This window comes from Letharia lupina (assembly GCF_014066315.1).
Source record: "Letharia lupina isolate WasteWater1 chromosome Unknown contig_9, whole genome shotgun sequence".
Lineage (NCBI taxonomy): Eukaryota > Fungi > Ascomycota > Lecanoromycetes > Lecanorales > Parmeliaceae > Letharia > Letharia lupina.
The window spans coordinates 2,001,120-2,027,660 of record NW_023502978.1 but is presented as its reverse complement, the minus strand read 5'-3'; the positions used below and the strand labels follow the sequence as shown (position 1 = coordinate 2,027,660).

At 50.9% G+C, this 26,541-nt stretch overlaps 5 protein-coding genes across 5 annotated transcripts; 2 read left to right on the top strand and 3 right to left on the bottom strand.

Annotated features, from left to right (window-relative positions):
* Positions 1–1,740: 1,740 nt before the first annotated feature.
* HO133_011070 (uncharacterized protein) lies at positions 1,741–12,714 on the top strand (the record flags this gene model as incomplete). Its single annotated transcript, XM_037301919.1, has 1 exon — positions 1,741–12,714. One exon carries the CDS (start codon positions 1,741–1,743, stop codon positions 12,712–12,714), a length of 10,974 nt encoding a protein of 3,657 aa, XP_037153553.1.
* A 1,429-nt stretch (positions 12,715–14,143) lies between these two features.
* On the bottom strand, positions 14,144–16,055 carry HO133_011069 (uncharacterized protein; the record flags this gene model as incomplete). Its single annotated transcript, XM_037301918.1, has 2 exons — positions 14,144–14,452; positions 14,691–16,055. 2 exons carry the CDS (start codon positions 16,053–16,055, stop codon positions 14,144–14,146), a joined length of 1,674 nt encoding a protein of 557 aa, XP_037153552.1.
* A 601-nt stretch (positions 16,056–16,656) lies between these two features.
* On the bottom strand, positions 16,657–18,251 carry HO133_011068 (uncharacterized protein; the record flags this gene model as incomplete). The annotated part of the gene is made up of 2 exons (XM_037301917.1): positions 16,657–17,325; positions 17,376–18,251. 2 exons carry the CDS (start codon positions 18,249–18,251, stop codon positions 16,657–16,659), a joined length of 1,545 nt encoding a protein of 514 aa, XP_037153551.1.
* A 1,997-nt stretch (positions 18,252–20,248) lies between these two features.
* Positions 20,249–23,920, top strand: HO133_011067 (uncharacterized protein; the record flags this gene model as incomplete). The annotated part of the gene is made up of 9 exons (XM_037301916.1): positions 20,249–20,588; positions 20,644–20,717; positions 20,769–20,892; positions 20,942–21,687; positions 22,133–22,466; positions 22,516–22,727; positions 22,786–22,900; positions 22,950–23,054; positions 23,172–23,920. 9 exons carry the CDS (start codon positions 20,249–20,251, stop codon positions 23,918–23,920), a joined length of 2,799 nt encoding a protein of 932 aa, XP_037153550.1.
* A 512-nt stretch (positions 23,921–24,432) lies between these two features.
* On the bottom strand, positions 24,433–26,361 carry HO133_011066 (uncharacterized protein; the record flags this gene model as incomplete). Its single annotated transcript, XM_037301915.1, has 2 exons — positions 24,433–26,127; positions 26,176–26,361. 2 exons carry the CDS (start codon positions 26,359–26,361, stop codon positions 24,433–24,435), a joined length of 1,881 nt encoding a protein of 626 aa, XP_037153549.1.
* Positions 26,362–26,541: the final 180 nt, after the last annotated feature.

Below are 26,541 nucleotides of genomic sequence, written 5' to 3'. Positions count from 1 at the left end.
AGATTCGGAACCGATACCGTTATCCTATTACAAGTTTCTTGAGCTCATGCCTAGCATTTCATGGCCTTTTCTTTGCGGACATGCAGTTGTTGTAATAGTATTGCAAAATATGACTCTGTAGGGCATCGTGCATGTTTAGCTGCTTGATCGTCCACCGCACTACTCGTATTTACTCGTACCCATCATTGTATACAAGTAGTACTCGTATATTATGAATTTCATAAATTACCCAGCTACTCCAGATCTTCTCAAAGGATAACTTTGAGAGAAATATTAATCTTATGCGACAGCATGTGGTTGTTATAAAAACTTTGTCACCCATCTAACTTGTGCTCCTTCATAAAGAAAAACAATTCGCGACCGTCAAATTACACAAATCTTTAGAAAAGCCACTAGTCCCATTTGAGGTTTTGGGCACACCGTAACCGTTGAATTACGCAAAACTTTAGGAAATCCACTAGTCCCATTTGAGATTTTAGGCACACCATAAATGTCTATATTCGTTGCTCGCCAGCAGTTGAAAAAATAAGAAAGCACGTGTAAGGTAGTGTGACGTGAGTCGAAAAAGTCTGCACAGTGCATATACTGGATGCCAAATTTCATAAAAACATGTATCGATAATGAAATTTCAGTAATTTGTGGTCTGGTGGATTTAGCTCGATTTCATGAATTCCATAGTCAAGTACGCCAACACTTGCTTACTTGATAGGTTCAAGATAGTTTATTGGTTGACCATGCTTAGAAATCAAGTCTGGCCTAAAGACTCCTCCATAAAACCCTGCCCTAGGGCCAAATATTTTTACCTTTCTGCCCTATCAGAATATTAGCAAGATATCCGATCGGATTTGATATATTTCATCACTTCAATCGTTTCTGAAATTTCAGCCTTAGCCATGCAAGCCAATTATAAAACTTCCCGACGTGTACTTTGCATTAGCTGCAACCGTGATAATTTGATGGCGCAATGTAAAGTAAGGTAATCAGACGATCTGATAAGATCTTCATATAAGTCTTCTCGAGGTCTTTCGTTCGCGTCTAGGGTCTAGGGTCTCCTCCCCAGCAATCATGAATCGCTATGTGTATATATCACATCGATGAGGCACGCGAAGGACCTGGGCCTCCCTCTGCATTATCAAAAGGTTGGGTATTGGGTGTCTGCACCAGAGCGTATGAGTATGATTATTCTACCCCTGTTCTTTTACTCAATAGAACACTAAAGTAAGGGGGCTCAAACTGGGACTAAGGTACCTTACCGTACCTTGCCATGCGGGTCCACCAGGGGGTGACAGAAGTCTGAATACCGAGGTTTACCCGGCTACCTGTAGGCTTCCCACCAAAACTGATAGGGAATGTTTGTTTTGGTGGGAAGCCAATAGGTAGCCGGGTAAACCTCGGTATTCAGACTTCACCCCCTGGTGGGTCGGAAAAAAGCCCCCACTAGTAGCTCGGCGCTACATCGGTACTCTACTTAACATGCCTGTGGCATTCTAGTCAATCAGGAGGTCTATTGAAGGCCTTGGCAGTCAACGGATGGCCGAGGCTGAGTTTCCGGCGCTACTAGTGCAGGCAAAAATTGAGAGATGGAGTATTACGACCAACTTTACTGTCAAGATGCACACCGTTTGGCAAGTAGCCGGCAATCTGGTTATCGTAAAATCCGACGATCTCGTCTACACTATGGTCTTCAAGAGGAGAATCACCTAACAGGTATTTAGAGACTTTCTTACAAATTACATGACGATGCCAGCCCCAGACTTGATGAATGCATCACCAAATGTACCTACCAACCTTTGTCTGCAGAATGAGCCCAACAGGCAGAAGGGGACTTCTCCAGATTCGTTTCATGACGCAAAAACCGATTTCGACTCGGGTTCACTCGGAGACCGTTGTCCTACCCCTTTCCCGTCCTTGACAGGCCTGAGATCACGGGGGAAAGTTGGAGAACTAGAGTCGGCGACGATTGGCTCGAGAGTGAAACTTGTCGATCTACACAATGCTACAGCATCGCTTGGTGCTTCGCCGACTGCAGCTCTACAAGCTGCTTGGGCTGTGATCCTTTCTACGTACACTGCTGCTCAGGACGATGTTATCTATACCACCCTTATCGCCTCTCCAGCGAGCCATAACTCTGATCATCGAGGCGAGGACGACTTTCAAGCGATTCAAACGCGAGTATGTCTCAACATCCCTCAAAAGCGGGGCCAAACAACAAATGGCAGCATCCTTAAACACTTGACAGCATCAAATGCGTTGGCGCTACTTCAATCTAAGCAGCCGGTGGTTTCAGCTGCTCACCGTGATGAATTGATCAAACATGGAACGCTTGTAGCCTTGAAAAGCAAGGATTGTCCTGAACGTGGCGATGGTATTTTGAAATTAAGCAATAGGCTCTTCAAAGGTGATGAGCCCGCAGTCAGTCTTGTAGCCCGGCTTGACTTGGCCGGTTCCCTGGAGTTGAATGTACTCTACATCAATCTGGTTCTGAATGAAACTAGCGCGCTTGTGATGTTAGAGCAATTGGACGATGTCTTAGCATTCATTTTAGCAAATCCTGCAAAACCGATTGCAGATAGCTTGGCTGCTATCCGCCCTTCTCTATTATCGACATGGAATGGAGCCCTGCAGGAGTCCACAGAATTCAGTCTAAAGGCACCACACTTGCATGCCCAATTCGAGAGTTTTGCCAGTTGCAGCCCGCACCGTGTGGCATTGGATTTCAGGAAGGACATACATTCTGAAAAATCAAGCGATAACACCACGTGGACCTATGAGCAGCTCAATGACAGAGCCGAGAGTTTTGCTACGCGTCTCATCCACCGCTTTGGCCCCTTGACTGATGATGTTATACCAGTATGCATGGAAAAGCGCCCGGAGCTCTACATTGCCATTCTCGGTATTTTGAAGACAGGCGGGGCCTGGTGTCCAATCGATCCCTCTTTCCCAGCTCGTCGCCGCCACGACCTTATTGCACGAATTGGCGCTCGAATTCTTGTTGTTGCTGAGCCAAAGCCTGCAGGTAGCACCGACGGCATACCCCAAGGCGTGATCACTGTCGACATCAACTGTCTGGAGGACACTGTTGCTGGTGTGTTTAAAATTCCTAGTGCAAAGATGGGAAGCCTTGCCTATCTCATTTGGACAAGTGGGACTACTGGCGATCCCAAGGGCGTTCCAATTCATCACAAAGCTGCAGTGACCAGTATGCGAGCTCTACAGAGGTCTATACCTTCTGATGTAGCTGGAGGCTTCGTGCGTTGCCTACAATTCTCTCAATTCACGTTTGATGTCTTCATTCAGGACTTGTTCTACACCTGGGGCATTGGAGGAACGGTCATATCGTCCACCCGAGAAATCATGCTTGGCTCATTCGCCGAGCTGGCAACCAAGACAAACGCAACCCATGCGCATTTGACCCCAGCTTTCGCGGCGAGTGTGCCGAGAGAGCGATGTCCGACCCTCGAGGTCATCACGATGATTGGAGAGAAGTTGCCTCAGGCTGTAGCAGACGATTGGAGTCAGGATATGCGAGCTTTCAACACGTATGGTCCCGCCGAGACTACGGTAGTCTCAACTTTGAGGCAGTTTGGTGCTGCAGGAGACGAAGTTCAGAGCGAGAATATTGGCTTCCCTCTAGTATCAGTGTCTGCTTTTGTTATGCGCGATGATCGCCCTCTCATGAGACAAGGTATTGGCGAGTTAGCTCTTGGGGGCCCCCAGCTTTCGAAGCGCTACTGGAATGATCCAGATAGATCTTCCGAAAAATTCGTTTGGAATGAGCAGTGTTCTAGAAACTTATACATGACAGGAGATTTGGTTCGCCAACTGTACGATGGCTCTTTGGAGTTTGTTGGCCGTACGGATGACTTGATCAAGATCCAAGGTATCCGTATCGAGCTTAGCGAGATTGCCTTTTCTCTTCGTTCCTGCCATCCACTCGTCGAGCAAGTCGAGATACAATACCTGGATCGGCCGGACCGTCCTTCAAAGGTCATCGTGGCGTTTCTCGTTGCACCAAAATTGGACAATAGCATGCAACCTACCAGTCAACTCACTGCAAGCGAAGAAGCGATCCCAATTGCTAAGAGCGCTCTCCTTAAAGCGCAGACAAACTTGCCTGGTTATATGATCCCAAGGGTGTTTCTCGTGATAAATAGCATTCCAAGGACATCTTCGGCTAAGACCGATCAAGCTGTTCTCAAAGACATTTACAGCTCGATCGATCTGGGAACGTGGGAAAGGACGCTTGCTTCAAATGACAACAGTACCAGAGAGGTAGCGACCTGGAGCACGCGCGAATCAGATCTCATCGCGGTTGTCACGGAACTCTCTGGAACACATCGGGATTCAATGAGTCGAGCCTGTGACTTGCGTTCGATTGGAATAGATTCCATTGCCGCAACGAGATTAGCTCCACTGCTCAATGCCAAAGGGTTTCGCATCTCAGTCGCCGATATTCTTAAGTGCCAAAATCTGGATGATCTTTCGAAATCGACTGACAAGCCCCACACCGAGCATCTGACAGAAAGACACGATCTAGAGGCTTTCCACAAAGAATGGTACACCAGGGTTACAAATGAAATAAATAGACGTGATGTATTCGTGGCTCCGGCTTTGCCGTTGCAAGAGTCTCTTCTCAGCGAAAGTATGCAGAACCCCAGCGCTTACTGGAGTAACACTTTTCTTTCTCTCGATGCTATGGTCGACAACAATCGCTTACGCAAGGCATGGTTGCAGGTTGTGAGCGATACAGAGGCATTACGTACAGGGTTCATCCCTTCAGCTGCAGTTTTGGAACATCATATCGATGCCTCCATCTCGAACTCAACATTTATGCAGTTGATATACGAAGTGGCTACCATTGATTGGACATGTGTGAAGTCGTCAGAGGCCGGTATGATCGAGCTTGCCACACAACGAGCACATGCTGTGGCCGAAAGGCATCAAAGAGATCACTTCAGGGACCCGCTTGTGGCCATTACGATCTTCGAACAGCCAAACCATTGCGTGATGATGGTCTCTGTTCACCACGCTGTTCGCGATGAGGCATCGTTAGGTTTCATCCTGGAAGATGTTAGTAAGAGCTATCAGAAGTTCGGTGAGGGCCCAGGACATCGGCATCAATTGCGCGAGGCTCTACAAGTGATGCTTCCGACGGGAGCTCAAATCGACCAGGATGAGGATTTCTGGTCAAAAGCACTTGAAACTTTCGTTACCACTGACGATGCAAATATATGGCCTGATTTGACTGGAAAGAGCAGGCGAAGCGAAGACCCAGCTGTAGGGTTCTTAATCCACACTCAGGCTCTGAAAACGAGCTACAAAGACCTTCAAGGTGCAGCACTCGGCCTCGGTGCATCATCGGTAGCATCAATTTTACTAGTAGCTTGGGGGAGCGTGCTACTGGAGTACTTGGAGACTAGCAGCGTAGTATTCGCAGAGACATGGTCAAACCGAATTGATGACTTTACATTAGCGGATGTTGTCGGACCACTAACGACTGTATTACCTGTCCCTTTTCGTGCGCTGAGATCCGCTCGCGAAGCCTTAATCGCGCAATCGAATTTTCAGAGAGAGTCTAGAGCCCATCGCTCAATTCATGCACGAGTCATTAGAAAAATTCTAAAACGCTCCGAGAACCAAGGTCTATATCCAGCAGTGTTCAATTTTCTTCCTAATTTGGGGGAAGACAGCCAGAACGGTTGCTCTTCAATATGGAGTAAGATTGACAATCTCGTGGGCCTTACTGTTGAACATCCTTTGGCACTCAATGTCGCACAGACAGCAAACGGTGTTCTAGAGATGGAGATCTCAGCAAGCCAAAAAGTTATGAGCAGTGCCCACCTCGCCATACTTGCTCTGCAGGTGGACGCATTCGTCGAGACGATGTTGAGATCCCCTGACATGCCACTTACGCAACTTTCATTATATTTTCCAAAAGAGCTGGTCTCTGTGACCTCGGTCTCCTTCAGCGAAAAGGTGAAACTTGCTTGGAAACAAAATCCCACGGATTGGGTGGATCATTACGCTGCAGTACATCCACATTGGCCCGCAGCTCAAGTGGTCACCTCTCTTGACAACAAGGAGTGCGAATCTGAAAGCTGGAGTTTTGCAGAATTACGCTACGCATACAATCGAGTTGCAGCTTTCATTAGTCACAGTGGTTATACTAATCAGATGATAGCAGTGTGTCTGGATCGCCGTATTGAGGCTTATGCGGTAATTCTTGGGATTATGGCGTCTGGCAATACCTACTTACCCATCGACGAAGATTTGCCCGGGAAGCGCAAATCATTTTTACTGCAGGACAGTACAGCTGCCATGCTCTTCACCACCAGGTCTCTTGCGCTTACTTTTCCAAGCACTCCACCCGAAAGCCGCGTGGTCTACGTGGACTGTAGTACATATGTGGAGCAAATAGTCAGTGGTCGTTCGGTTGAAACCTCCTCGCATCCACAAGCTAGCGACAACGCTTATTTGCTTTACACCTCTGGATCAACTGGAGTACCGAAGGGTGTGCTTGTTGGCCGGGGCAACCTTTGCTCGTTCATCGAAGGACTTTCCGAGTTCATTTGTCCACTTATTCCTGGAATGAAAGAGCTTCCGGGTAAGGGCAAATACCTCGGACTTGCAAGCAGAGCTTTCGACGTTCACATTGCTGAGATGTTCCTGGCCTGGCGACAAGGTCTGGCTGCAGTGACTGCTCCTAGGACGATGCTGCTCGATAATCTTGAGCTAGCGCTCCGGAAGCTGGAGATTACTCATGCTAGCTTTGTGCCATCATTGATCGATCAAGCTGGCTTAGATCCCGCGAATCTCCCTGACCTTCATTATCTGGGTGTCGGAGGCGAGAAGATGTCGAAACGTGTCATCGATTCATGGGCCTCCAATGAGAACGCATCTCTGGTAAATGCGTATGGTCCAACTGAAATGTCAATAGGATGCACCGCTGCAGAAGTCACTGGAGAATCGAGTTCGAGGAACGTCGGTCGACCCTACGGGAACTCCGTTGCTCATGTTCTGGTACCTGGATCCAATAGGTACACCCTGCGTGGCGTTGCAGGAGAGCTCTGCTTTACAGGAGACTTGGTCGCAAATGGCTACCATAATCGTCCCGATGCGAAAGGATTTGTAAATGATTTTAACGGTGAAAGAATGTATCGCACAGGTGACGTAGTGCGCTTGATGGCAGACGACACACTGGAATACCTGCGCCGAGAGGATGATCAAACCAAAGTCAGAGGTCAACGACTCGAACTAGGTGAGATTACCGAGGCTGTTCGATCGACAGCCGTAACGACGCTGGGGTTGAATAACATCGACGTGGCGACTATGGTTGCTCAGCATCCCAAGCTCTCAAAGTCACAACTTGTAAGCTTCGTCGTTCCCAACCCACATTCAAATAAAACCCTAGAAGTTTCAGAGACCCTTAGCTCTGCCCACGACTATGCTATCGCAAGCGACATTCAAGACGGTTGCCGAAAAGTCCTTCCCGCTTACATGGTTCCTGATGTGGTCATTCCCCTCACAAAACTACCCCTGGCCCCGTCATCCGGAAAAGCAGATTTGAAGCGCCTCAGAATTCTGTTCGCAGACATACCAATTGCGGACTTGATACACGTCACCCCCTCAGAACAGCCTGATCAACCGGATTCAACCCGCCAAGAATTGACTGAAGCTGAGAGAAGTGTGCGGAGCGCAGTCATGAACACCCTAGCTGTTGATGCGGCCGAAATATCAACAAATACCAACATCTTCCGGCTAGGACTTGATAGTCTAAGCGCCATCACTCTGGCCGTCAAACTGCAGAAGCTAGGATACGACTGCACAGTTTCCAGCGTCCTGATAAACCCCTTTCTTGAACAGCTGGCTCTTCTACCTCAAAAAGTCCAAGACAAAGAGGCACCAGCAGACCAACTTACACAGACACGGTCAAGACTAGCAGATCTCGAGTCCAGGTTTCGTGGGACTCACTCCCATGGCCTAGACGACTCGTCCATTCAGGCAGTAAAGCCTTGCTTGCCTTTACAAGAGACCCTTGTGGCAACTTCTCTCAACGACAATAGTGATCCGCTCTATGTAAATCACATGGCATTGAGGCTATCTAATGAGTTCGATCGCGCTCATCTTTATAGAGCTTGGGCGAGGGTAGTGGCCGACCATGAGATACTCAGGACCTGCTTCCAGGAATTCGAAAATGGAATTGTTCAAGTCGTTTTTGAATATGTCGAGTCCCGATCAGTGTCCTGGGAAGAGACTGTTACCTCAGATCCCGAGTCGGCTTCCCAGCTTCAGCAAAGTAAATCTGCCACAGAAATTATCTCTGACATTGCGAGCAAAGCTCCATTGAGACTGACCCTGTTTCGGCCACCTTCTGACGATGGAAGTTCGATACTGTTGGTTTCAATACATCATGCACTATATGACAGAGAATCCATCACCATGGTACTTCAAGAGCTCATTATGCGATATCACTCAGCTATTCCTCCGGCTCATACCCCTTTTGATTCGATGATTGAACACGTATTTTCCCAGGATCAAGAGGCGTCCGAAGTCTTCTGGAAAGATTATCTAGCACATTGTAGGCCGACTTCGATTGTGGATCGAGCTGATACCACAAAAAAAACCCCGAATAACAATTTCTTCCCGACGGTGGACAGGACCCTTGCTAGTCCGCTTGCTGAGTTGGAGGACTTCTCTTCTTCTATAAGTGGAACACTGACATCAACTATCCAGGCAGTCTTTGGCATCATCTTGGCTCAAGTGCTAGAAACCCACGATGTAGTATTTGGCGCCGTACTTTCCGGGCGCACTGTGCCGATAGAGAATCCTCATACTATCGTTGCGCCCTGCATAACAACCATTCCTCAACGCGTCAATCTCCATTCCAATTGTTCCTCTATTGTAGACATCGTGAAAGATGCCCAACAAGGTTTTGTAGCCTCTCTCGAGTTTCAACACACAGCTCTGAGACGTATCCATCGCTGGCTCGGAGCAGAGAAACCCTTGTTCGACTGTCTAGTCTCCTATATACAGAAATTGGATTCAAAGCCTAGCACTTATCCACGTCTTTGGACTGACCTCGAGGGCTCCATGCCCAAAGACTTCCCGCTCTCTATTGAATTTGAGGCTGACTATGGAGCCGGTCGAATGCGTGCTCACTGTGCTTTTTCTCCTGCATTTGGCGACTTGGACAGAGCAACGTCTTTACTAGAGAATATCGATCTTCTTCTGGGAGCGTTAGTTCGACGAGAAAACGTCACTACTGAAGATCTAGGCCTCTCCAAAAGCGATGCTGTAGACTATAGATCCAAGCCGCAAGTTCGGGACGAGTCACACTGGACGCCGAGAGAGCTGAAGGTGCGAGAGCTTGCGGCTGAGATCTGCGGTACCAGTGCGAAAAACATCTCAAAGGGAGCATCATTTTTCAGTCTAGGGATCGACTCTATCACTGCAATTCGGCTTGCTCAACGCATAAGACACTCGGAAATGCAGTGCTCTTCAGCGGATGTGATGCGCCATTCATGCATAGCGGCGCTAGCCCAAAAAATTGACGCTCTTCCACCTCACACGAGAAGCATTGAAAAGCTCGCAGAGCCGCCACAGGAAGACGACCTCAATCACTGTATCCCTAAGCTCCCGATTTGGAGCCCCGCAGACACTATAACAGACGTCTATGCTTGTACTCCACTGCAGTCCTCCATGCTTACTCAAACCCTGGGATCAGATGGGAAGCTTTATTTTCACTACCATGCTGTGCGACTAGCCCGCCATATCAATCTCTCCAAACTAAAACAAGCATGCGAATATCTCATCGTGAAGACAGAGATACTTCGAACCACCTTCCACTTTTCCAACGCGGTTAACACGTGGCTGGCAGCAGTGCACCAAGAGAGGCCAGATTCTTGGACAGAGCGCGATATCATAACTTCAATATCTGATTCGCTGACCGATATCATGGAGCATTCTGTATTCCATGAAGAAGCGGACTTTGAGCAGCCGCCTTGGAAGGCAACTATTTTGAAGACGGCAACGGAAACTGTGCTCGTGATGTCGATGCATCACAGTCTCTACGACGGCGAGTCAATCAACCTCCTGTTCCAAGACCTGGCAAGGCTGTATGAAGGCATCGATTTGCCCCTAAGAGCACCTTTCAGCGATGCAGCGAGAGCTATCTCGAAGAGTAAGACGGATGCCGAAGACTTTTGGTTACGACAACTCGACGGTTTTACAAACAGTGAGGTTTCCCCGTCGCAGAAAGCCACAGAGACGGCCATGATAGAAATGGAGACTACTTTCAAAATGAACATCGAGAATATCCTTCAAGGCTGCAAAGATCTTGGAGTGACCATCCAGACGGTCGCACTCTTGGCCTATGGAAAGAGCCTCGCTTGCGTCTCAGGACGCCGAGATGTCGTCTTTGGTCATGTGGTCGGAGGTCGATCGCTTGCAATGCCAGGCGCAGACGAAGTCGTCGGACCGCTCTTCAACACGGTCCCATCCCGCATCGTCTTTGACAAGACCTATGTCACGAACAAAGCTGCGGCCATTGACATTCAACAGTCCTCGGGAAACTCACAACCACACCAGTATGCGTCGTTGAGTAGGATTCAGCAGGCATGGCGGCAGAAGGTTGGAGATGCTAACGCACAGCTTTTTGACACTGTGTTCGTCTTCCAGAACACCGTTAACAGAGTATCATCCACAGATAGATTGTGGACCTCTCTCGATATGGGTGAAGCTGTCGCCCCCACCGAATACTCGACGAACCTTGAATTCGAGCAAGGGGGAGAAGAGACCGTCTTGAGAGTGTCGTCGCGCAAGGGGCTGACAACACGAGATCAGCTCCAGGCCTGGCTTACAGACTTTGAGCAGATCTTTCAAGACATTATTGAGCGCCCTCAGCGGAGTGTAATGGCTTTCCCAGGCTCGCTACAGAGTCTTCCACTTGCTTTTGGAACCGACAAGAAGCGCGCATCTCCACGAGATGACATTGGGCCAGGACCGGATTTGGAATCCATCCGGACAGTGCTATCGGAAGTATCCGGGATTTCGCCAGAGAACATTCCAGCAAATGCCAGCATATTTTCCCTAGGTCTGGACTCCATCTCCGCAATCCGGGTAGCTGCGACCTGCCGGAAGCAGGGTCATGGTGTAAGTGTTGCAGATGTTCTTCAAGGACGCAGCTTGAGCGGCATCTGTAGACGGCTTCGGGGAAGGAATCCGGAGCAGACCAGCCACGCGGAGAAGCAAAGTCCATTGATCAGTACGGAAGCAAGATCAAAGGCTCTAGTCCTGGCAAGTCTCAAGGATGAGGATATCGAGGATGTGCTACCGTGTCTAGCTGGTCAATCATATCACCTTGCCAGTTGGCTGAAATCGCGTCGGACGATGTGTGAGGCGGTATGGACATATCAGTGTCCCAGACGGCTGAATGTGAATGATCTGAGGTCCGCTTGGAGAGGGCTGAGGGAGCGTCATTCGGTGTTGCGGACTACATTCGTTGCTCTCTCGCCCAAAGAGACCGTCCAAGTGGTACTCAACCCTTCAGCACTCAATCACGACTCCTTCAAGTGCATAGAAGCTCCAGGTGCTACCAAAGACCGAGTCGCTGACCAGATCACGCAAGAAACAAAACAGCCGTTCGACTTCTTCAGTCCTCCTTCGAAGCTACGCCTCATACGCGGGGATACTCAAGACTTTGTGGTGTTGAAACTCCATCATGCAACATACGACGCTTGGACAGTTCAGACAATCGTTGACGACCTCATCGCACTATATCAAGGCGTCCATCTACCGTCCCCGCCACGCTTCGCCTCGTTCATCCACCACACCATGCACTCTCTCCACACCGAACCGGAACAACTCTACTGGCGCAAAAGCCTGAAAGAATGCCAACCAACCCTCCTCCAGCCATCAACCACCCAACCCGACACTCCCGTCCCCACATCTACCGCTTCCACCGCAATCTTCGTCTCCATCAAACCCGCTCTTTCAAACCTCCGGTCCCTAGAAACCACATGCCGCCACTCCTCCACTTCCCTCCCCACACTCATCCTCCTCGCCTTCGCCCGCGCCCTGGCCCGCCACACCTCAGTCGCCAGTCCGACTTTCGGCCTCTACCAGGCGGGCCGCTCCGCTTCGTTCAAAGGCATCGATCAGCTGTGCGCTCCATGTCTGAACGTCACGCCGGTGGTGATACCGGATGCGTTGGGCCGGCCGGCGCTGGAGAGTGCGCAGCGGCTGCAGGTTGATCTGGCGGAGAGGGCGGAGTTCGAGCAGAGCTATCTGCGCGAAATACTGGGTTGGGTGGGATGCGGGGGTGGGCCGCTTTTCAACACGTTTGTGAATATTCTCTCGCATGAGGGCGCGCGGGGTCCTCTGTCAGCCTCGTCATCGTCAACAAGACCAGCAACAAGTTCCGACCCTCTCTTCGTCCCATGTCAGCTGCCAAATGTCCCGATGGATGCTGTACCGGCGGAGACGATGAAGCATGGTAAGACTGCGGTGGATGGTTTGGAAGTGGAATATCTTGCCGAGAAGAACTTGTACCTAGATGTGGCGAGGAGGGTCGAGGATGATTGCATCGAGTTTGGGATCCGGTGTGATGGAGAGCTGATGGATGAGGGGACGGTGAGGGCGTTCGCGGGTGAGATTGCTGGTGAAGTGGACAAAATTGTGGAGGGTTTCAAGAAGGATGGGGATCGAGGGTTTTAGGCAGAGGAGCGAGAGGGGGTGTTTGGGAGGAGGGGGGGTGGCTGTGGTGCAAACAGAGAGGTGTAGTAGGGAATCTTTTGTGTCAATACAACATGGATAACGCGCCTCGTGCTTGCTGTAGCGGCATATACTCTCTCCACTCAATATCCACCACGATCAAACTTGTTCAAGAAAGCAAAAGCCTGCGAATAGCACCAAAGCTAGTTAGAGGACGTCTGTTAAAGATACTGGGATTTTAGATCGTTATGATACCTAGTAAGATGGTGTAGATTGAATCTCTCCGTTGTGCGCGAAGATAACCGGAGCAGCTACTCCGTTCGGAGCAGTGCTGGCAGCGGCATTTCCCCCATAGTAGTATCTAATCGGGAACCGCCATTGAAGTCTTCAAAGTCCTGTCCGAGCGGTCTAACGATGGAATCGAAGACGGCTTTTTGGAATTCTTCATTGTCAATGCTGGCATCCCGAACATCCGGGGGGGGCACTTCAAGCACCTCCGAACAACGTCGCCATACCTGCTACCACTCTCACTATATACGTAATCGATAAGACGGGCTGGCAGTGTTGAAGTTGGTTGTGACCTCGGTTGTGTCGGTGTCGGCGTCTTCCGGTATTAGCATGTCGTATGTATTCCGCCCAAAAGCTGAGCTCGGTGAGCGTTACCCCAAGCACGAACAAGACCTCACTTGGGATACGATGAGTGATCGTACTTCGACTCGTGTCTTCGATTAGATTCGTCTTTGTATCCTCGGGAGAGACCTTCCACGATACATACGGATGTGCGAAGTCAACTCTTAACGCGGATGCTTTCCGGTGGCAAGGGGCTCGGCGGCTCGGAATGACTGTCCTGTCAGTGTTCTCTTACTCGAACAATGACCCCCGTAGCGATCATGGGGCACAGCACCGTTTGTGGATATGCGATTGGGCCGTTTCAACGCCGGGAACAGATTGAATATAGTAGGCCTAAACAGGCGCGAACGGAGGTCTAAAGAGGTATACTCTCGTGTCTCGGCGCTACGAAAACCTTGCACTTAACGATATAGATCTTACGTGAATGCTCGCACACAGGTGTGGGAGGGTGAACCAAAGAATGCTAGAAACAGCCTGCAATCAAGGGTGGAAACCCCCCCCTGATGATGCAGACGGGGAGACCACAAAGCCTCTGTTCCGGAAAGAAGTGCCCCTACCACCACTACCGCGGCAGCCGACAGGGCCAAGACACAGATGTGCGCGAGCAACCGGCGAAAGCAAAGAAAGCGTCCCATCAGCGGAAGAACCGCCGAATCTGACCTCTTCCCGATCCACACCTTCCGCCAACGAGAGCACGTCAGACAAAGAGCCCAGTAGAATCCGAGCCATGCGAAGACGAGGAACGGGTCCGGCGCGGGGGCGGGAGGTATGTATGTCGTGGAGGGTTGAAAGGCCCACGAGGCTAGGGCTTTGGCTTGGAGAGTGGCGTTGTTTGGTGGTTTGTCCCCTTCGATAGAGGATCCATGTGCGTTTCCAAGGCGGGTGGTTGCGTGGGAAGGGTCGCTATGGGTGCATCAGCTGAGCGGGACTCGTGGCTAGAATTCTTGGGAGTAGCGCTGTTCTGTCCGATAGCGGCGTGAGTGTCATCGAGTGTCACCCCTTGTGGCCCTCTTTCCGAGCCGCGACTGTGAGCATTCGGACCGGGTGCTTGAGGCGGGGGTTTTTGCAGGATGTTGGGGTGTGGTGAGAGGATGGGTATGCATAGGTACGACTGTTATTATGTCAAGACTAGAGAATAACAATGATGACTCAAACTCGATAACAAATGCCTTGAACTTCGGGTATATCCAACACAAACGCCCAAACTCCCGCCAGATAACGCAATACTATCGGTTGGTCATTCAGAATGGGAAATCATCTTCGTCAACTCTGGTGCACGTCAGATATCCCAAGCCACCTCCATCCCTTCCCATATCCAACTCTAGACAATTTCTCATCAAGGGCCTTACGATCTCCCGCGCCATCGCTTTGATCTCGTCCATCTTTTTCTCAAACTTCTTCAGGGTATCTCTTTGATGATCATCAGGTCTTAACCTCACAAACCGCTTCATCTCGTCCCGAGCAAGATAGCCAGACCCACCCGTACCGAGCAAGCGGAATAAGTTCCCGGAGCTGAGCGGTGGTGGCTGAGAATACGCTGCTCGTTGTTGCGCTTCCGGTGTCTTGGGTATAGGTGGTGGAGGCGGCGTAGTATTTTCAGCAAGCCATTGTCGAAAAAGCGACAGAGCAAGCCAGTCCATATAAGCATTCGAAGGCGTCACGCGTTCTCCTTTGGGCGTTGTCAACGTGAGGCGGAAAAGCCGTGCTTCGGTTTTCATCTTCCTTTCCTGCAAGTCGTCGACTTTGTCTTCTATCACCTCAAGCACATCCGGCGGCACCGTATGTTTGAGCTGGCTGGATCCCGAAGGCCACTGACCCACCACATGCACGAGCGCTTCTGCGAAGATAACTTTTGAGCGCGCCAGGTATCCGAGTTTGAGGTAGCTAGGTGGATACTTGGCAATCTGTTTCCATAGCCGGCCTTGAAATTGTAGCAAGTGGTGATCTATGCGCGGACCCACGACTTCTAAAGCGTCGTACATGTCCGCAAGGGTGAGAAGGGACTTGCATTGTATGTATGATTCCGCAATATTGACGGCGTCGAGAGCGGGTGCGTAGTTGTAGAAGATGCGGAAGAGGTTGTCGTAATCGCGCACGATGTCGCTGTCTGGGGTGTGGGGGTTGGCTTTTGAAATATGGGAGGCAGATTGCATGGCGGAGAAGTTGGACATGGAGCGGAGGAATCCGTACGCTGGAGGCGGAGGTTTGTGTGGTACAGGTGGGGGCTGGTTGGCGTCGCCGCCGAAAAGTGTAGATTGAGGTTGCTTCTGGACCAGCATAGGCACTTCGTCGTCTTTGTTTCCCCAGTCCAGCTCGTACCTCCATTGCAGACGACCTCCTCCTGAATATGAAGACCTCCCAGGTATGTCGTCTTCACGGATCCTTCCCAGCGAGTTGCTGGGCCGTTGACCAGGTGTTTGACCACGCGCCTGCGCTTTTGACCACTCCTCGCTCGTCCCTGTCTCGAAAAACCCAGAGCATTGCGCCAATATCAGTCGATGTAGCATATACCGTTTCTCTTGACCATCGGCATTGATGATTATCTCGACATCTCCTGTCTGCGCGAAATTTGGGAACTCATTCTGTGGCCTGTATGAGACGCCTCCCGTATGCGAGCGCGTAGTGCGGTGGCGGCGCGTGTTGGTGCTTCTAGAAGAGACGGAGGCGGGACGGTGGACGAGTGGGCGATCGGAGGGTTGAGGTTGGGAGACCATAGGGACTGGAATGGTATAGGCTCGCTACGTGGACGAGCAGAGAGCATGTCCCAGATCGCGGTGTTCAAGGCAGAGGCTCGAGAATAAGGGCTGTTGAGTTACCTAGGATTCTTGTAGACAGCAGACATTTGCCTTATACTGTCTATTCTTTCAGTCGTACGCCTCGACTCTCTCGCCGTAACAACAGACGGTAGCTGGACTGTGGTGGTTCGAAGCCAGGCAAGCTTGCATGCAGCGCCGAGTCTAAGCGCGTTATCGATAGAGTGCCAAGGCAACTCGACAGGGTCGTCAGCAAACCTGATTGGCTGCCCCACAAACGCCACCAAATCCTCATTTAGACGAGCAAAATCTACTGGCTACCAAGTCTCGTAACGCCTTGTTGAAAAAAAAAAAAAAAAAAACAGTAGTCGTAGTTGTAGACTTTATATCCGCTCCCGGATCGCATAAAGCGACGTCGAAAGCCATAAGCAACTTGCCCTCACATTGAAGTCAGATGTCTGGCATGGAGGCGATGTCAATATTGTTGTTGAAAGGATAAGGTGGCATACTAAAAGCCGTCTGAAGGCAGGACAAAATGTACAGGAGGATGGTTATCTAGCCTCTACAGGACCCCCTGCCATGCGTTGTTTCCGCCCGTTGCAATCCTGAAATCAACGCCACCCTTGAGGTACTCAAACCAAGAGAAGCCAAGGTAGTTCGGGCATGCCTGTAAAGCTGCCTTACCGGTGAGCTGTTGAAGCCACGCGTGCTTGTCGCTCGCGGATCCCCCTTTAGCAGACCCCGTCTCTCCAATAATGAAGGGTATTTTGGGCCAATTCTGGCAAAAATTCTGGTAGATGGCCGCAAACTGGCTTCCACCAGAAGGATAGATGTCCATACCAACAATATCGACAGTACCTTGATTTGGGTACCAGCCTGAGCTTACCAGGTCCGTGGCACTGCTGTCGTAATTGGGAGACCAATACATGTACACCCCGGGGACATCTTTCACTGCAGCGGAGACGACACCCCATGCGCTCGAAAAGTCCTCGGCGGAGCCCGTGTAAACATATCCAGCGTCGGCGGAGTCGTAATAGTTCATCTCGTGGGCGAATCGAAGAAAGACTGTGAGACCAGCTGCTGTTAACTTCGTCATAGCATTTGCAATAGAAGTAACAACAGCCGAGCCTTCCGTGAATTGATCAAAAGGAGTCCCCTGTGGCATAACAGAAGCAACGAAAATTGGATAGGGTTTCCCGCCTTTGGTAGCATCGGCGATGTTGTCTGTAATCTGCTCTACCGGTCAGTCTATACAGATCGAATTCGAGCTGCCAAACTAACTTGAGCTCCATTATTCCATACTGATAAACCGGTCTGGCCGTAGTATCCAGCAAAGCAAGGGTTGTTGTTTCCCACTGCATTTTCATCAACTGCCAGACTTGCGCCGTTATAGTCCGGTAGCCATCCGAAGCCGATACCATTCACACTTTGGCAATTAGCAGGCAGTGTGATCTTGCCATTGGATATGGTCCCCCCAGTCGTCAAGTTGCCGGTGGTACTAACGCCAGTCGAGACGGGACCGGAGCCTGCTACCCCTGACGGGCCTGATCCAAGAGATTGACTGCCGCTGTTCCCAGAATTGGATTCACCAGACTTTTTTTCGGAATCCTCAGAATACTCTGAGCTGTCCTGATATGAGGTTTTCCTCACAGCCGAGCTCGTGGGTGCAGGTGGTTGATATCCACCAGTGCCAGCACCAGCATAACCAGCAGTGCCGGCTCCACCGTAGCCACCGATTACAGAGCCCAAGGTTGGGAAAGCTGTGGTTGCTGGGCTTCCCGCGTGGCCTCCTCCTCCATGATTTCCACCATTGACTGAAGGTGTGTGTTTGGCTTTCTTATAGTACTCTTGGTTCTGCCACTTTGATGGGTGGTATCCCTGCCTTTGCCCTTGCCCTGGCCCTCCACCTCCACCCTCTGAAGGTCTGGGGCGCGCAGAAGAGACAGCCGCCAGAGCGAGAAGGCACAAGTTGTAGGCTTTCATCTTGGGGAAAACCTGACTGATGATTCGGTAGAAAAGGATATATGAATCAATGAATTGCACTGATGATTCGCAAGCGGCGGGAAGGTGAAGATGTAGACGATACTGGATGGAACGAGCAGAAACAGAGGAGAGATTACTGCCCTTCATATACTCGTAAGAGAGAGCTCCCACCATGATTGTACTTCACAGGCAGATATCGGGCGTTTGGGGTCTGCTTGTTTCGACCTAGTCATCCGCCGCACAGGGAGGGGCCAACAAGCATTCCTTAGGCTTCGCATGACCAGCTTTGCCTCAGGCAATGACGGTGACGACGGAGGGGTGTTTTGGCCTGCTGCACGTCTTCGGCGCAAAGTGAAACGACCGAGGGGACGGGACATCCATAGCAAAAAGGATGCTCCCGAAAGTCTTGGGGGCCGATCTTGGAACAGAGCTGTTAGAACGCTGGACGGTTGGCGGATTCCTGGTGTCACATTGAAGCTGACAGAGCCAGGTACGTCTCTACCGTCTACATGAACAAGGTGCAGGATTGACTGATGACTTTGGAGAGAGGTTGATGAATAAGGAGGTTAGGGTTCGTTGGGGGCGGGTTTTAATCGCGCGCGAAGGCCATTTCGAGGCCTAAATTCGAGCCCTAGCGATGACGCTCTTCATTATTTCCCGTGTTCGTGCGTTTCGCCATCACAGTTGTCATGTCTGTGCGGCGTGCCATCCATTCTTGTTTACCCCTTTTCCGAGCTATGGTGTTGGGATGTGTAACCCACCATTTTATCACTCCATTTTCGCCTTTGTTCCGAATTTTACAACTCAAACCGGGCGTCTCTGGCTGACTTGCCTCAGGAATCCATCTGTCTGAAACATTTCGCCCCACACCTAAAGCTCGCACATGGTCAAACCGTAGGATACGAGAGGCTTCAGGGGTCACTCTCGAATCTGCCTCATTGTTTCGTCTCTTCCCAGTGTTCACGCTGATGGCTGCAAAGCTGTTCAGGTCGTGCGGATTCGCTCCACTATTTCCGAACAAGATATCTACAGAGGCTGTGCACGAGAGCAGTTTGGTAAGGCCACAAGATGCACAGCAGCACTTCATTGTGGATCGAAACGACCTGGCACTGGGGGGTAAGGCATTCTGAAGAGCAGAGGAGTAGACGAGGCAGAAATAGGTGCCAGCAGAAACCGTGGGCCCACAATTTTCCTTGATTGAGGCGGTCTTCCAATTGTGAGACTGGGAGGTCAAGTAGGGAATTCAATTTCCCTTCTAATCGCTTTAGAAACTGGGGTACGTACGGCTTTGCTCACCTTCTTCGTCAATTCATCGTAACGCTGCCTAATGCTTTCCCTCAATTTCTGGACCGTTAAGTCTCGATTTTGCTACTATTGGGGGCTTGTCCCAAGGCCAAAATGCTAGAATGAAGAGGTCTAATTGGCAGCACAGATTCTTCCATCCAAAATGGAAAGAAGCAGCCAAAACCGGAGGCATCAGACCCGCCAAGTTTCCTGACAAAAGCTGACATGTCGGATCGGTCAAAAAATTCCATTCATTGTGATCAGCAAGCCGTCAAGGCGGTCTCACGGCGGCACCGTGAATGATTTGCGCGGCTATACATAGAAATTGCATTTGTTGGAATATTCTCCGGGTTTTGACGAGTGTTTCCGCGTCTTTCCAACTTATTCCCAGCATCCCTTCGCTTTCTGGCCAACGGCGTTGTGGCCATCAGCCCGGCGTCGGCACACAGGAAAAACTGCCTCTTAATGGCAGCTATCCCTTTCGTTTGCAGGAAACATCCGTTGGACAACCTCATTCTGCCGGCCCTACCTGACCCCTGCGTTCCGAACGATGAACCAACCTCTAGACCTTCCTTTTTCGTAGAGCCCAAGGCATGTCGTCGATCTTCCCCACAAGCCACCCTTTCCCCACCTGGTGTTTGCCGTTGAAATGCTGCATAATGTATCAGCTGTCCAACAAGCCTCTTCTCAAAGATTGATTTCGGTCCAGTCTAGATCTTCGCGGCTCGTTCTACGAGCTTCAACTTTGTAGGCAGCCTAGCACAACACAACTTTTCTTCAAGTATGAGCCATGGATTGTTCATAAGAACAGGCAAAGACCCCATCGAATTGGACCCTTTCCATCACAAACACCCTCTACAGCCATGCATCTCTTCACTTCCATTGCCATGTCTGGCTTCTGTATGCTTCTTCAACTACTGATGGTCAATGGTGCTCCAGCTGCCAATGGCGCTCCGAAATTCATCTCATCCACGACGAAGACTACCACGGCAAAATCAAAGACGTTGTCCACTTCGGCGAAGATTTCAACGATTACATCAAAGTCGTCTATTGTCACATCAAAGAGCTCATCAATTGTAACCGTGTCTACCACCAAAGCCTCATCGACCTTGTCATCAAGCGCGACGTATCCCACCCCAACAGTTCCAATCGGCGCCGGTGGAGGGCCTTTTGCTACCGTAGAGGGCAGGATGTTCCAGATTCAATCAAAGACCCAGTATTTCGCTGGTATAATCTTCCATGTGGTGAAGCAGAATGAAAGGAAATTGACCCTTGTTTGCAGGCACGAATGCATGGTGGCTTGGTCAGCTGCAGAACAACACTGATGTCTTCAACGTCTTTGCCGATCTCGCCTTGGTATGTCAGCTTTTAAGCCTCATTCTTACCAACCCATCTAATTGCAAACAGTCTCAATTAAAAGTCGCCCGTGTCTGGGGTTTTAGCGAGACCAACAATGCTGCCACTGCATCTAGTGTGTACTATCAGGTTTTGAATTCGAGTGGCCAATACTTCAACTTCGACTCCAACACTGGTAGGTCTGAGCAGCCGGACTTATCAGAGCACCATTGACGGTCTGAAAGGTATCCCAAGACTTGACTACGTAGTCTCAACGGCGGAAGCTAAAGGCGTGAAGCTGGTCTTACCGCTCGCGAACAACTGGGGCGCCCTAGGGGGCATCCCGGCCTATACGTCCGCGTTTGGAGGGAATGCTACCTCATGGTTCACTGACGCCAAGTCTCAGGCCGTCTACAAGAAGTATATCAACTTGATCGTTAACCGCTACAAGAGCTCTGCCGCAATATTCGCATGGGAACTCTGCAACGAGCCGCGCTGTTCCGGCTGCTCGACCTCAGTCATCAGCAACTGGGCATCAGACATCAGCGCGTATATCAAATCGTTAGATTCGCAGCACATGGTGGCTCTTGGCGATGAAGGATGGATGACCCCTCCAGTGGGCGATGGCTCGTATGCGTACTCCGGGTACGAGGGTATTGACTTCGTCAAAAACCTCGCCATCTCCACCCTCGACTACGGCACTTTCCACCTCTATCCCGATTCGTGGGGCTATAATGACACCTGGGGTAACGAATGGATCATGCAACACAACGCCGCAGGCAAAGCAGCAGGCAAGCCAGTCGTCTTCGAAGAGTACGGCTCGACTAACACTACCAATCACTCGGCAATCTGCGAACCATGGCAGCAAACGACTCTCTTGAACACCAGTGTTGCCTATGACTCCTTTTGGCAATTTGCGACGACTCTGTCTATTGACCCCTATGACGATTATGCCATCTACTATAACAGCACGGCGGGCAGTGACTATGAGGTATTGGCGTATCAGCACGCGGCTGCCATGTTGGCGAAGAATCCAATTGCCACACAGTAATGATGACGACTGGGAGGCAGTTTGGATTTTTGTAGAGTAGATACTTGATAATTGCTAATATGTATTCGAAGATACTCGAAGAAAGAAAGTCATTCACTGGTTCATTATTAAATTAGTCTAAGCCCAGTCTCGGTGACAGTCGGAGCAGGGCAAGAACGATGACCTCGAGGCCGCGCAATCGTTATCAGCGGGAGCTAACCTGCAATGTCAAAGCGTTGTGGAGATAGCTCTGAAACCTCGGCTGCAGCTTCCCCCAAACTGCTGTCCTCCTTCAGATCAGATCGATCATAATACTATCTCCCATCTTTCTTCTTTCTTCTTTCTTCTTTCTCTTCATTGTAAAAACAACTTGCCTTTGTGCAAAATACATTCGTTCACTTTCTAGGTCTATTGGCTGCTGACATTTCGCTCGTTCTATCGTCGCCAATTGATCTGTGTTTACCAAGCGGCTGTTGATCTTCTATCCGCAGTCAACATCAAAGACCTGGTCTTTGCTTCATCCATTCCGCCTACCCATTCGAACCCAAGGATCAGCTCCTCAGCATATCCATTCGAGCATCCCTCACGGTCTGAGACCTCCACCGTCATCATGTTCACCAGAGTTCTCTCGCTCGCTTTATTAGCAGCCGTCAACATTGTTTCGGCTGCAGATATGCCTACCATTTCTGCCGTCGGAGCCAAATTCTTCTTCTCCAATGGAACACAATATTACATCAAAGGCAAGCTTCTGATCCGTCAATTGATGTGTATCTCTGACAACGTGAACAGGCGTCGCCTACCAGCTTACCTCCCTCGACCCTCTCACCAACGTGACTCAGTGTATGCTCGACGCTGCCTCGATGGCAGACCTGGGGGCCAATAGTATACGCGTCTATCACGTAGACTCGACTGCCGACCATGATGCATGCATGAGTGCTTTTGCCTCCTACGGCATATACCTCTGGCTCGATCTGGACACCTTTGATTCCCAATTCAACCAGGCAAGTCGAGGACAACACCATAGACTCTAGGATGATGCTAATCTTCTCATCTATTCAGGCATTACCAGCCTGGAACCAGACTCAACTCTCCGCCTTTGAAGATGTCTTAGACGAGTTCCAGCAGTATGACAATCTAGCTGGGGTCTTCGTCGCTAATGAGGCTTTGACCTTGCGTCAGTAATCTTCGACTTTCAGCAAGTATCGTGCTGACCTGGCTATTAGTCAATGGCTCCGACACCGCTCCTTTCGTCAAAGCTGCCATCCGAGACGTCAAGGCTTACAGACAGTCAAAGAACTACCGTGATATACCTGTTGGCTACTCTGGAGGTATGTATTTGGGCCTCTTTCAAAGCACACAACAGTGGCTGCGGTATTCCTAGAACACGAAATACATCCAAGAGCTCTCGCAACTACATACTACTCAGACTGACGGCGCCATTGTAGCTGATATCCCAAGCCTCCGGCCCATGCTTCAGAACTACCTTGCATGCGGTTCAGATCCAGCAGACTCGGCCGACTTCTTTTCTCTAAACGTCTACGAATGGTGCGGTCAATCCTCCTTTGATGGCAGTGGCTACAACGAGCTCGTCCAAAACGCAACCGGCCTTCAGATCCCCATCTTCATCTCAGAGACTGGATGCCGGATTCCCAAACCCCGAACATTCGACGATATGGACTCAATTCTCGGCAAAGACATGGAGGACGCTTTCTCGGGAGCCGTTGTCTACGAGTGGATTGAGGAAACGAATGACTACGGTCTCATTTCATACGGGCCCAAGGTCAATGACATGACCAACACGGCCGCATTGGACGGCTACATTCGTACCGGTACGCCGATGCCTGTGAGCCCTGATTACAGCAACCTGAAGAGCCATTGGGCTACCCTACATCCTACCGGTGTGGCACTTTCAGCCTACTCAGCCTCGGCGTCCAGCCTCACGCCCATAGCTTGCCCATCGTCTACTGTGAATGGATGGATTGTCGACCCCACACAGTCCCTTCCCAGCGTCGGTCAGACTATCGATCTGGCAGCTACATCAACCGGCGGCCTCGGTGGATCAGCCACAGGCAACGCCAAACCCTCCTCAACTGCGAAGAAGGGTGACGCAGCCGCGATGCATACCGGTAACGAGGTCGCAGGTATGGGCGTAGGATTGGTTGGTGTAATGTTGGGGTTCCTCTTTTGGCTGTGAGATCTGTGAGCTGTCTAACAGTCATCATTCTTCGGTCCTTTCTTCGGTTCTTGTCCACATTTTCCAAGCATGTCTCTATGAGCCAAAGACATGTTTCCCTGTATTTCTTGCATCATGAGCGTTAGCATGGGCGCGATAATGGCATGAGCAGCGCAGGCGTTGGGCCGATGGAATTGACATCAAAAGCGACGATACAAGACACTGCTACTCTACCTCTTATCGAAGATGTATAAATAGTAGAGGACATAAACGAATCCAATATATGGTATGAGATCCATCAAGCTGTCAGACAGCGGTGGATTGATAAGAGTGGAACGTCATTGGGTAGTCGAGCTTCCCATCCTAACTCATGATCTTTGGCTCACATGCATCAAACACCAGCCGTATCGGCAAGTTCCATATGGGTATATCCCGCTAAAGAAGCAACGTGTCCCTGTTTCGCCAAACACCAGTTCTCCTCCATCGACGCCGTACTCATCCACCTTTCCACCACCACAGCCTAGCCGACCCCCTCACCCCTCATCCTCCCCGATAATAACCTTGCCGAACGAATTCACCACCTTCGTATCCCCTTCCTCCTTGCCCCAGACCCCCTTCCCGTCATTGAAGACATCCTCCTCGCACCCCTGGCACACTTCGCCCCAAGCCAGCCACTCCCCCCGATCAGTCCAGACGCCGCCTCTCCCGCCTCTGCTATCCCACCACGTCTGTCCTCCCCTGGCCGCCGCCGCCGCCGCCGTCTTGCCCTGGGTGCTGCGGATGAATGCGCGGAGCAAGGCGCGGGAATAAGGGTGGTGCCAGAGTTTGGGCCACCAGGCTTCGAGCAGGGATTTGTCGCCGTTGATGTGGAGGAGGGGCGGGATGGAGGCGGCGTAGATGTTGGTGGCGAGGGGGGTGGTGCGCCATGTTGGCGCTTGGCCTTCTTCGCTGTCCAGGTCGTCTGCGTCTCCGGATTGGCCGGGTAGGTTGTCTAGATTTGAGGAGTAGGGAAGGAGCAGGGAGTTTTTGGACTCTTGGAGGTTGGTCGCTTGGTCTCCTGGACTGGCGAAGGAAAAGGGCGGCTTCAGCTGCTGGATGTCGGTGGGCAGGAAGAATGGAAGGCCGTGCAGGGAGGGGTGGGCCGCTTGGATGGAGGAGAGGAAAGCGGAAGAGTTGTAGACTATGAATTCGAGATCTTCCGCGCTGTGGGTCATGGTTTGAAAGAGGCGGGATTCATAGTCCAGACCGATGCTGTACTCATAGCGCTGGCCTGCTACCGTTGTCATGTTGTTAATGGTCACGTTAGCTGACAGGGGCGACTCCGAAGTACCGAGGGTATTGGAGAGCCAATCGTAGAAGCGGCCGCCAGTACTTTGGGAAGTACGGCGGATGGTTTCACGTTGGAATTCCTGCTCGCCGAAGATTTCGGCGAAGACGAACTGGTCGCCTATCTTGCCCCGACCTTTCTGCTCCACTTTTTGCACGGCGTATTTGTAGATCGCGCGGACGTCTGCAACGGGGCCGATGACGGTGCCGGAATTGAGGTACCGGGGGCGGTTGTGGAAGGCGTCCGGGTCCCTGTCTGTTAGTGGGCCATACACATCCTTAGGCAAGATTGAGTATGGTACTGCAGCGCAGGCTGGGTCTTCGACTGGGTTCGGCCAGCAGATCTTGTCAGCGCCGAAGATGACTGATTGCGTATATTTTTGCACCCTGTCCGCCGTCCCATCGCCCGGATGTCCTTCCGTTACCACGCCATAACGCCTTCGCAGACGCTCGTTCGCCTCCAGAACCATAGCATGGTATCTCTTGATCACGATTTCGGGCGGTAGCTGAAACCAGACGTCATAGCCATCAATGATCAACACCAGATCGTCATCCTTGACCTCTTTCTTATTGTTGAGAAAATCATATAGCCCACGGATCTTGCCAGCATGAGATCCCTTATCCCATCCTACCCCTTCGAAAACCTTGCCGTAGTTGATCAGTGTAGGTGATGGGTAGCTGAGTATGAATGAGGATAGTAACGTCTTGCAGAGCTCTGGGTTGGATTCTGATGCTGGTATGATGAGGTGGAAGGCAGGATTGGTTTTCTTCAGGCCGACAGCTGTCGTGTTGACTGGTGGTGCCAGCAAAGGTGCTTCGGTATCTCCTGCTAGCTCGGGCGAGAACACCGGTTCAGGCGCGTGGGCCAGACTTGTGCTGGTGAAACGAGATGTCGTAGGTATCTATGGCTGTCAGTAAGAGCTCTCGGACTCGCGGACAGAAACGCTCACTATGCTTATACCGGAGCTCTTCCAGCCCCAGACCATGAGCAGAACGCAGGCGAGTGATAAAATGACTGCCGTCTTGCTTCGACGCGTCTTGGCCCGCCGCATGAACATGGGCTGAGGTCTTCGGCCCGGTTCGGCAATCGTATCGAATTCATTGTATAGAATCATAGGACGGGATGTTTGATCCATTTTGGTGTAGAGAGGTATCCGCTGTAGTATGCGTGCGGTGTCAGTGTGGGTACGAACGGAGCGGCTATATTTTCTTGAAAGCTTACCCAACTGAAAATGTGCCTATGACGCCTGAAGGCCGGCTACACACCTCAACGCGCGGGAAATGAGGGCAAATGGAGGTGAGGAGTGGAGGGGAAA